At 29.1% G+C, this 12,206-nt stretch overlaps 1 protein-coding gene across 2 annotated transcripts in view; it reads left to right on the top strand.

Annotated features, from left to right (window-relative positions):
• LOC111619742 (protein held out wings-like) overlaps positions 1-11,332 on the top strand; it is a 79,957-nt gene extending 68,625 nt beyond the window's left edge. Inside the window, exons 4-8 of one of the 2 annotated variants that reach the window (XM_023361554.1) lie at positions 384-527; positions 8,536-8,626; positions 8,720-8,983; positions 9,682-9,766; positions 10,942-11,332. In XM_023361554.1, coding sequence (XP_023217322.1) covers positions 384-527; positions 8,536-8,626; positions 8,720-8,983; positions 9,682-9,755 — 573 coding nt within the window. In that variant the 3' untranslated portion in view covers positions 9,756-9,766; positions 10,942-11,332. Of the gene's footprint in view, positions 1-383; positions 528-8,535; positions 8,627-8,716; positions 8,984-9,681; positions 9,767-10,941 lie in introns of both variants that reach the window. The other variant, XM_023361553.1, reaches the window with a different exon arrangement.
• Positions 11,333-12,206: the final 874 nt, after the last annotated feature.

Here is a 12,206-nt window from a genome sequence, read left to right as displayed (position 1 = left end):
ATACAGTCGATCCCCCTATAAGATCATTGATTTTTCCGTTTTATCTGAATTACATGTTGTACGAGTCACTTAGATTTTACAAATATGTGAGCCGTTCACAGCCCGGCACACGTATTTGTAAAATCTAAGTGACTCGTACAACATGTAATTCAGATAAAACGGAAAAATCAATGATCTTATAGGGGGATCGACTGTATAAATCTATAGTAATTTATAATAATTTTACTTCATGCATAAAAACTGCATTAATTAATACAGTTTTAATCAAATGAATTGTAAGATGATAATGACAATAATACATTAATAAAAAATTTTAATTGATTTTTTTAAATTTCTAATATAATTTAGTATATCATTAAGAATCTTATTTATTAAAAAAACAGGAAGAACAAAACAGAGGAAAATCAAATTGGGAGCATCTCAGTGAAGACTTGCATGTTTTAATTACAGTAGAAGATACGGCTGCTCGAGCAGCTCTTAGAATTGAACGAGCAACAGAAGAAATTAAAAAGTTACTTATTCCAGTGGTAAGATGTCAATAAATGAATAATTATTTTATGTAATATTATTAACACTTATAAATTAATAGTAATAAATAGAATTTTTGTGACTATAGATAGAATTAAAAATGCAAGTGAAAAAAGCAACCTCCATAACTTCAGCAATGTAATTTTCTCCAGTTGTATTCCATACCTTTGATTTAAAAATACAGTGAAACATGCTAATGTGACCACTGAAGGGATTAGCTCAAAGTGGTCACCTTACACAGGTTGTCACTAGTGATGTGCCGGATCGTTAAAAATGTATATCCGTGGATACGGATACGGATCATTAGTGTCTAGATCCGCGGATACGGATCTCAACTTTCGCACTCAGTCGGCGCCGGTGCGTGTGAACCTTGGACCCATAGTTGACGCTTTGCATTAATAATGCGACGTGTTTTGACTTGCATTGTGCATGTTTTTGTTTATAGTGTAAAAAGTGTGCTAAATTAGAATTCACTGCAAAGGAAGACAGGATAAAGTAACAAAAGTTGATATTATTTTCCAATTAAGCTATTTTGCGTCTTTATACAGATTCTATTTCGGGGGATTCCAACTTCACGGTACAAACAGTAGCAAGTGAAATTACAGTGATAATAATAGTTTGCTGTATCCAAAGCACGTGTACAATACAGATCCCGATCACGACAATATAACCCGGAACCTTAAACACTAACTTAACACTAATAGCAGAAAAAGGGATAGAATTAAGAAGACAGAAAAAAATGGTAGATAAGATAGAAATAGGGATATCTGGGGGTTTTGTCCCTTTTTTCGGCTTGTTTCTTTATGCGTACTGTTCGGTGGGATAGCACACGTCCTTCTCCTATAACTGGCCAGTTCGCTTCTTCAATAATTAGGATTTTTCCTTCCACAGTCGTCAATACGACCTTAAAACAGGATCTTTTTTCTGAACTTATTTCTGAACTATCAGGTCATTGAAAATACGACTCCCAGTATTCTCACCTAGTCCGTACACTCTGCAGTCCGGTTTAAAAATGACCTGCTACATCATTTCTCTTTTTTCTCCGGCTCCTCTTTACACCTTTGCTCTTCAAATTTCTAGAAACTGCTCATCCCACCCAAGGGACAGGAAATAGATAAGAAAGTACTAGAAGAAAATAGAACAATAGAACTAAGGATAGAAAGAAGAAACGAAACTAAACTAAAATTAATATTTACATAAATATAGCATACTGCCACAATAGTTTAGTGCAGTGTTTCCCATCCTTTTTTGTGCTATGCCCCACCTAAGCCTTTCTAAAATTCTTATGTCTCCCTAACATATACAGCGGCTATACGGTTAACTGAATTCTGGACAAGTCCATTTTCGAATTGCCTTCCTTAGCAATCCAATTGCCCCCTGTGGGGCGTGGGCCCCACGTTGGGAAACACTGGTTTGTGGCTAGTGTGACAAGGGATAGCATAGATTACATTTGTGTTTTTGGAGTGTTGAGTTAAAGTAAAATAAAAACAATGTCGACAAAATGTTTAGTAGTGTAATATGGAAATATTTTATGATAGTAAATGACGAATGTGCTATTGTTACCTATCTTTAAAATTTCATATAAGTAATGAAATTCATTAAGATAAAAGATCCACTAAAGATCCGCTAAAAAGTAACGGATACGGATCTTTTTTCCCTCAGATATCCGGCACATCACTAGTTGTCACATTAGCAGGTTTCACTATATACCAAAACAAAAATCATTAATTAAGAATTTAAGATGTTTTAATTGTTTTAATCATTATCAGTAAGTTTTGAAAATCTTGAATATTATAACCCATATGTACATTTTCTGTTGAAAGGTCTTTTATTTTTAGTTTTAATAGTTTTATTGTTTTAGTTATTTGTCGACATCCATAAAAACTGGCTTCAATTATTAAAATAAAATAGAATGTTTATACAGTCGCAGGCGAGGCTGTGTGCAACACTCGGAGAAGGGTAATGTTACAAATTACGAGGCATGCGGGGGAGTTCATCAAGTCGGGAAAAGAGGGGAGGGGAAGGGAGCGGGAAGTACGGACACACAAGTCACAACTATCGACGTAACAGACTGAAGAGGGGCGAAAGCCCGAAATGCGTTTCTGTAAGAAGTAAATGTAGGTGATGGAATTATTTGCCAAGTGTCTATAAATGCACCAAGTCGTGACATAGAATCAGAAGTTTTATTGTTATTTGAAGGAGTATTTGATAATTACTGTTAGTGAAAGAATAAAGATTATCATTATTATTTTTTCATTAATACTAATTTGCAAATAAATTACTGATTTTTTAATGTCAGTAATTTATTAGCATATTCTTGAAATTGCTAGTAATTTAAGTCAAAGTAGTAATACTGTAGAATATGATATTACAATTTAATAATAGCTATTACCATTAACAGATTGTTATTAATTAATATTGTTACTATTTATTTTGAAAGAAATTATATATTTATAGCATTAGATATTAATTTAATTGCTTTTAATATTTGTAATAGCTTCTTAGAGGTGCATATTTCAATTTGATATTTTTGTTAATATAAATTGATAGATTGAGTTTGGCAACTTTTGAAATTTGTGTAGTAAAATCTTTTTTTGAACTTGTAAGAGAACTGGAAATCTTTGAATTTTTGTTTTACTTTTTCTAATATTAATTAGTAAATTTAAAGATACAAGACAAGACTAGTCTTTTTTTCTACATACACTTTCAGTGATAATTGTGATGAATTAAAGTTGACTCATTTATATAATTCAGCATTTTAACAGAATGTGTGTGGGTAATTTTTGAGTCGAGACATGGAAACTAATGAAACTAGCCCATTCTTTTTCTACAGAGTAATGAAAATTGTTAGGAGAAAACAATCAACTAACTATTTTAGAATTTTGCTTAATTTGTTGTATTAATTAATGTTCTTTAAATTTTTTTGTAAATTTTATTATTATTATTAAAAATATAATTATAATGCAATGTTTTGATAATATCAATGTATAATGTAGGATCAGGCATACATGATGATCTACTTTATTTCTTGCTATTATTAGTTTTATCACCAGAATGTTTTTTTTATGTTTAGAAGATTAAAAAAAATTGATTTATACTTTGTTACTTTAAATTATTACTCAGTTATAAATTATTATATTTCTTACTTACATATCAGATACAGTGAAACCTCAGTTTTTCAAACAAATTGGTTCATAAACAGAATTTCAAACTCATATTTGTCCCAGTTGCCATTTGGTAACTCAGTTGCCAAACAAGCTACTCAACAAGAGCTGATCACAGATTAGAGCAGTGTTTTTCAACCTTTTTCATTGAGTGGCACCCCTGATTGAAAAATAAAAAATCGTGACACCCTTGACCAGCGGCGAATCTAGAATCTGAATAAGGGTGGGACTAATGGGCCAGGTGAATTTTTTGCAAAAACGAATATTATGTGCAATTCTGGGGTGGAATCTGAGGAGGAGGGAGTCTTCTCCCTGGAAAGAAAAATTTTAAAAATTGACAGTTTGAAGTAGTATTTTAATGCAAAAAAAAGCATTTCTAGGTGTTCAAAATCAAAATTTAAGTCCATTGAATTTTGTCAAAATACCTTCATGTAAAATAATAGTCTCACTATTGTTTTTTAAATCTAGTTTTATATCAAATATATCATCATTTTATATTATCATTTTATTGATAAACAATTTTTGTTAGTTTTTTTATACTATTTTGATGCATATATAAAATAAATATTTCGTTACTTTTTTCTTATGTTTTTCATATCAATTTAAAAAATTTAAATTAAAAAAATGATAAAAAATTGTTTATTTGTCGTCATTGCTTTTGAATACTATGAAAATACTGTAATATGCACCTACTTTGTGATTGAAACCACACGCTTTTCAAAGTACAATGCAATGCTATTTTGACATATTTGTCGTCATTGCTATTGAATACTATGAAAATACTGTAATATGCACCTACTTTGTGATTGAAACCACACGCTTTTCAAAGTACAATGCAATGCTATTTTGACATATTAAAAAATATGTCAAAATAGGAGAAAGCTTAAGTAATAGCACATGTAAATAAACTGTTGAACTTAAAACAAACAGTACATTCTTAATCAGAAAAGAAATTAATTCAATAATAAACTTACACATAAATTATGTGATTAACAACAACTTAAATTGTTATGGCACTTTGAATTGCACAAGAGTCCCTTGCTTTTACAACTGCATTTATTTGTGGAACACTTCTTTTTGCAATGATAGCGTGTATAGCCTTGCCCTCCACTTTTCAAATTAGCTGCAGCTGCTTCTCTCAGCAATATTTCTTGAGAAGAAATCTCATCTATGGAAAGTAACTTTTCTTTACAAATTACAAACTGATTGTTATTATGTGATATGAACTGATCTGTTAATGGTGTCTTTTATTTGGATATCACCAACGCCTTACCGATGACCCCTCTCATCCTCTGCCACTCAACCTGACAAACCGATCCCCATCTCATGGGATCAAAAGAACAAAAACACTATCCAGTGACAAAATGGGCAGTTTCTACCAAACCATTGCCTGGAAAAGAGGTACGACCTTGTCCTACCTCTGGCTACCCACAAAAGATTTGGTGACAGACTGTCACCTCTCTTTTGACATTGGTTTCTCGAGTGTCGTTTCGACCTTTACCAAAGCTTATCTGTGCTTTTCTACATACACCAGTGATTGCTCGAATGTATAATAATATAACCAAATATTCGGTCTTTCACCAACGTATTTTGTATGTGTCGAAATTCTCTAATTTCGGTCTTTCACAGTAACATATATACAACACAAGTGTCCATGTCGTTCTTCTCTGCTGGTTGGCCTGGTACTGGGACTGCAAATGTGAAGGCCAAGCAATGTGGTTTGGGCCAACTTGTGATAAGTCGTGCATATACGTAGTGTAGAACATTACATTAACATGCAATTAGTCATCATTTCTTTGCTTACTAGATATCTCGTAGTAAAATAGAACTTACAATGAATTATCTTGAACTACACTTTAGGAATTTTTTTGGAAATTTACTTAAGGCCCTAAACTTTGTGACACCTCAATCGTGGTGCCATAGCACCCTGGTTGAAAAACACTGGATTAGAGAGCAATGTTCCTTCTAATTTTTTTTGTAGATGAACGGAACATACACTTCTCTGAGCAAAAAATTTTTCTGAGTGTGTGTATATATATATATAAAATCTTATTTTCTCCTATAGTAATTAATTGTAAAGTAGAGATTAAAATTCATTTTAAAACATACATTTATACAAAATATTACCTTTTGTCAATGTTTTAATGTATTTAATCAAAATATACATAGCAATAATCATGTTGCAGACAGAGTGAGAAAAAAGTGAACAACAATTCAAATCAGTGTGCAAGCTCACAGGCACGGCACATAAATTCTTGTGCACGGCAACAATTTGAGCAGTCGGCGGCCGCACAGCTTAGAGGGAACATTGTTAGAGAGACATGATCAGTCAACTCGCGCTATACATCATATGTTAAAGAAAGTCAACAGCCTGATCAATCAGCAGCAGGACTATTGATTCAGAAGTTAGTGGAGCTGAGATCATCTGCATCATTAATGTCATGACATGAATCATTGATGACGTTGCTATTTAAATTAGATTTCAATGTGCATACGGGAAAGATAATACTGTTTTTCAGTCTGCACCACAGTTGAATTTAAATTAAATTAATAAAAACTGTGTTAATTGACATTTGCATAGTATAAATGACATCCAAGAATTTGTCTTTAAGGTGCTTAAGTCAAATTAAATAAAAGTTTATTATATATAATTTAGTATTAAATTATATACAATGTCACATTGCATTTTTAGCATGAGATATGGCCAAAAAAGTAAAAGGCTTGTTTTTGTGTTAGGAACAGATTAATCCATTTTATATTGTTTCCTATGGGAAAATTTGTTTTGGTTTTACAACAACTTTTAGGAATGAATTATGTTCAAAAACTGAGGTTTTGACTATATTCTGGAATTTTAATTCTTATGCCAACATGTTATAGCATTTCTAGAAGGATTTTTCCTTCTAGAAATGTTATAACCTGTTGTACAGTAGAATATTGATTATCTGAATCAATTGGGGACTGGGGTTGTTTGGAAAATTGATTTTTTGGATAATTGATTATGTACGAAAAAATATATTAACCTATCCCATGTTGAAATTCGTTCAAATTCTGGCATGTCCTTAAGTACCCTCTCATAGTTGCACCAGTGCTGCCAACTAAAACATGCACACCAACAAAAATAATATTAGAGTAGCCCAAGACATAGCCAAAGATTGTCTTGGGCTACTCTAATATTATTTTTGTTGGTGCACTAGCCACAGCACTAGCAGAAATTTAAATTTGCCGACTGGGAAGCTTTCAGTTAATTCACGTTTTGGTTGATCGACATTCAGATAATCGATGCTCTATTGTAATTGTATTTGTGATCAATATATTGAAAAAACAAAAAGGCTAAAACAACCTACAGCTTTTTTACAATAACAATGTAATTACTCTAATTGATTGACAACAGTATATTGAAGAATTTTTTATATCTGTTGAGTATATTCAGTGTCAAGATATTAAAAAGTATTGAATATCAGACAGTATTTTAAATTGATTATATATATATATATAGCATGTATAAATAAGAATATTGCATTTTTTCCAACTGTTTATTAAGAAAATATATTTTTATTAAATTAAATATAATCTGTGTATTATTTAGCCCATCCAAATGCAATAATAATAATAATGGCATATAAAACATTCAAAACATCAATGAAAATATTCAAGAAAATTTAAGGATTCTAAACTTTAAACACACTGACAAATCTAATCTGCACTTAAGTTGTCAGTTGTTTTGGCAGAGTATTCTCTTTTTAAATAAATTGTTTCTTTGTACTATAAAAGTGTGTTTAATTTTATTTTTATGAATTTATTATAAGAAGATTGATCATAAAAACAGCAAATAGAAAACTGCAAAAATATAAAAGTGTTGAGTTTGTTTCACTTCACATTTATGTAATGCTACTGCAATTTTTACTAAAGTTCATTAATTAAGACTAATCAGTTTTAATACTAAATTAAATTTTATCAAATCTTTCACTACATTTCATTAAGTTGTCAGATCATGATATCATTTATTACTGGTCATTGATTTTAATAGATAGGCATTAAAAATAATATGCAGATGTTAACTTTAAATAGTATCAGATTAAATTTTACATAGTTTTTAGAAGACAGTTAAAAATTGGATCATTTAGATGATTTGATAAAGCAGAGCTAGTTTCAAATTTCGTCAAGTCAGGATCATCATAAAAACTTAATTTTAGTTTACAAGGTTAATGCTCTGTTGTTAAAATCAACCAAGGTCAATTATTTGAAAACAATGGTATACTGTTAGATTAAAAAAATAAAAAAATTATTTAGGAACTCTTATTTATTAATAATTTCTAATAATAAAAAGTAAGTAGAATGAAATAATAATGCCAAAATTAATACTTTATAAATCTTTATATTTTCAAAATATAAATCCATATATTAATCCATTTAATATCCAGAATGCGAAATTTAGAAATAAAATATTTTAGCACACTATTAATTTGTTTGCTAGATTTGATAAAGAAAATGTCAGAAATAATTAGCTGATTAATTAAAAGTTAAAATTAACTAGTTCCACTATTGTATTTGAACAATTGTTTGCTGTTTGGAACTAATGATGTATAGAAATTTAGCATTGTTTCATTAGTTGTCTTGTTAGAAACAAGAATGTAACTATTTAACTTATGCCAGTTAATTTTCTTTCTGCACTGTAATTTAAATTAGTAAACATTTATTTTTTTTAAATATATTTACAATGTATTTCTGAAAACTTCAGTATGAATGAAAATTTAAATTTTATTAGTAGTAAATCTTATTATTACTTCATTGTTTAAATATTAATTCAAAATAAATTAATTTAAATTGAATAATTAAAAAATAGATGGATGGAGAAGATGAATTGAAGAAGAGACAACTCATGGAATTGGCTATAATAAATGGTACTTATCGAGATAGCAGTTCAAAAACAGGCAGTAAGTTTGTTAATTATTATTCTGATGCATATTGTATTTCATTATTTTTCTTTCATATATCAATAATAATAATACTGTTTTTATTATAAGAAGCTGACACTCCTCATCTAATGGCACCTCCGATTGCCATCTCTGCACCTCTCCGAACTCCTGGAAATCCCTTGGGAGCACCATTAATCTTATCTCCACGTCTTCCAATGGCTGGTGCCACACTACTCAATGGAAGTGGACCACCTCCACTCATTACTCCTACAGATGCAGGATTACTTTATGCTCCATATGCAGATTATCATCAGTATGCGGCATTAGCAGCATCTCCACTTTTGGCAGATTTTGCTGCTGAACATTCATCAAGTGGTGGGTTGTTTGGATGATATAGAATTACAAAGAGAAAGTTTTGTAAAGAAAATTTCTAATTTATATAAAAAAAAACTAAGTTTTTAATTTTTTGCAATATAAAATTATCTATTGCTCACAAAGGATATGTATGATAAATGTTACATGGTTATGAATGAGATATTTAAAAGGAAATATGTTGATAATGGAAAAGAATTTTGATATTCATAATTTAAATATTCTGTATATAAAAATGTACATAAATTTCATACAGCTTTGGGACCATTTGCTTTCTGACAGAAATGCATAGTAGTTTAGATAGATGTATATATTATGTTTCTGAAGCTTATATTACTTGATAGAGTAGAATATTTTTGTTAGATTTTATATTACACTGAACCATAGATTTTTTGGTACAGTTTAATATAATCAAGATGCGGAATTTTTTTGTAATGGCTTTGATAAACTTGATTTTCTGATCATGGCATTGTCTTTTAATGCTAATACATTGCTTTATTTATTATTGTATAGTATGCTTTGAAATATAAATTAATGTATTACTTTATATATTATATATATCTTTTTTGTTATTTAGAAAAATAATAGTAATTGTAAAAAGTAATTTATTGTGAATTTGAGACAAACTGCCATTCGTGTATTTTGAAATTTTATATTTATGTGTATTTATCAAAATGATTTTTTTCCATATATACATGTAGGTGCAGTGGCTAAACAAAGGCGTCATTTGGCTATACGAGACCATCCCTACCAAAGGGCTGGATCTCTCTCTTAAATTCATCCAAGGTTAGTTGATTGTTATTGAAAGAAAGTTTTGATAATCATGTAATTAAAATTACAAATTTGCAAATATGAGATGAGATATATTTTCAAATTTGTTATGATATTGTTAAAATTTCAAATAAATTAATTTAAATTGAATAATTAAAAAATAGATGGATGGAGAAGATGAATTGAAGAAGAGACAACTCATGGAATTGGCTACATTGTTAGAGAGACATGATCAGTCAACTCGCGCTATACATCATATGTTAAAGAAAGTCAACAGCCTGATCAATCAGCAGCAGGACTATTGATTCAGAAGTTAGTGGAGCTGAGATCATCTGCATCATTAATGTCATGACATGAATCATTGATGACGTTGCTATTTAAATTAGATTTCAATGTGCATACAGGAAAGATNAATTATTTATATATAAATATAATATTATATATGTAAATAAATATCAATAAGAGCCAAATATAGAATTGATCATTTCTTGCCCCCTTAACAAAATTAGCAAATATTCCCCAATCATAATTGTTTCAAGTACTTAGATTTAAATTTTAAAATTTAAAGAAATTTTCTAGAGTAAGTTTAAAATTTCTTTATTAATAAACGTGATTTTTGAAAGCAGGAATTCTTGATGGTAGCATAGTGGAAACATATTTCTAATCAACAAAACTTAAAAATTGTAATAAAGTTGCTATAAACACATTTTTATCATTGAATTTTTATTAGATATAATGTTACTGAATAAATTTAAAGTATTATTATGAATATAATTTAAATCAGCAGTTCTCAAAATTGAGTGAAACAAAAATCTGCAAATTTTGTTTTTAAATATTTAATTGAGAAATGTTGGTTTAAAAAAAAACCTCATAAAATGAATTTTATAAATTTCAGTAATTAAAATTTTAAGTTAAACTAAATCATTGGAAGAAAATTTTTAAAAAGATTTCAGTATTCTGTAATTAATTAATTAAAATAATTTCTACTAATATTACAGCAATTATAAAATTGACATTTGTTCTCATATTTTCTATAGCACAATTTTTTGCCACTTGTTACTAATAATCCTGCTATATCTAATTTTTAGTGACTTGCATTAATATTATAATTGCACTGTAATAATGATATATCTTTAAAGGTATATACTAACACCTTCCTCTTTTTTTTCTCTTGTTCATTTTAACCTTAGACTTCATCATCACATGATCACCGCCGTGAGCTCCAAGAGTACTAACCTGTTGACTACTGACGTTCGTGTGCCAATTTATCAGTTCTGATCCTCGTGTCATCCTGGAAAACACTTTTTCTGTCATCGTGAACAGGAAAGTGTAGAGCTGCCATCTTTTGTTACTGCCAGGTAAAACAAAATCAAAAACAAGTAACCCAAGCACAGTTTTTCTGACTAATTTTTAAAGTGGAAAAAAAAAATTAACTTTTTTTCAATTTTTTGGTTAGTGAAGTTTTCTAGATGGTGATGTATTGTTTTAGATGAAGTGTATATTGTACCTGAATATTATTCTCTGTGACTTAGAAATTAAGGGCAGCTCCCTTGTGTAGTTCTGTTTAGGTTGTTTTATTTTAAAAAAAAATTTATGTTATAAATGGTACTTATCGAGATAGCAGTTCAAAAATTTAATTATCTTAACATTGGTCACAAGTATTGTGTACTTAAAAAAAATTAAATATAAAAAAAAAAAAGAATCTCAATTTTGTGTTCAAATCCGAAAGAAAATTTTGGATTTACATATGTATGATGTACTTATATTAGAATATTTTATGTTTTGTGTTTATGTCATGACTAACTTTTAGGTTTATTATGACTGCATTATAAGAATCGAATCTCTGTTCTCTTCAAGATCAACAGTTTTTCAGAAATTGATACTTAAATATTATTGAAGGTTAACAGAAACGAATACCCATATTGTTATTGAAGTTTAGCATTTTAGATGCAGTTTATAGTAGATATTTTATATACAATTCTCAAACCAGATGTTAGAAAATGTGATGAAAAATGTTTTGCAATGTTTTTTTTAGATATAACTGTTACCCTACTAAAATAGTCTAATTATTAACTATAATGAATATTTACAGAATTTAAAATAATGCATGTATTAATACATTTTAACAAAATATTATAAAGGATTGTCTTGAGTGATGTAACATGCACATATCATTCTCTTAAAATAATTCAGAAATTTGTTAATACTCTTTCAAGATATTAATTTAGTAGTACTTAAAATTTATTCAGGAATTTTATTGTTAACTTTCTTAAAAATATATAACTTTTTTTTATCTGTATTGAATGCAGTCTGCACATTTTTTACTAAGCAAGTTATTGATTGGGGAAATATTTTAATACATAGAACTGTTGACCCAAAGTATGTGGGAATACTTGGAGAAGTTAACAAATGAATCTATTTTACTATAAATGAGATTAAAAAAAAAAAAGCAATA

The sequence above is a fragment of the Centruroides sculpturatus genome, unplaced genomic scaffold (assembly GCF_000671375.1).
Source record: "Centruroides sculpturatus isolate CEXI.00-Female unplaced genomic scaffold, Cexi_2.0 scaffold88, whole genome shotgun sequence".
Taxonomy (NCBI): domain Eukaryota; kingdom Metazoa; phylum Arthropoda; class Arachnida; order Scorpiones; family Buthidae; genus Centruroides; species Centruroides sculpturatus.
The sequence above is the reverse complement of the archived record's forward strand: the minus strand, read 5'-3'. Positions and strand labels throughout refer to the sequence as shown.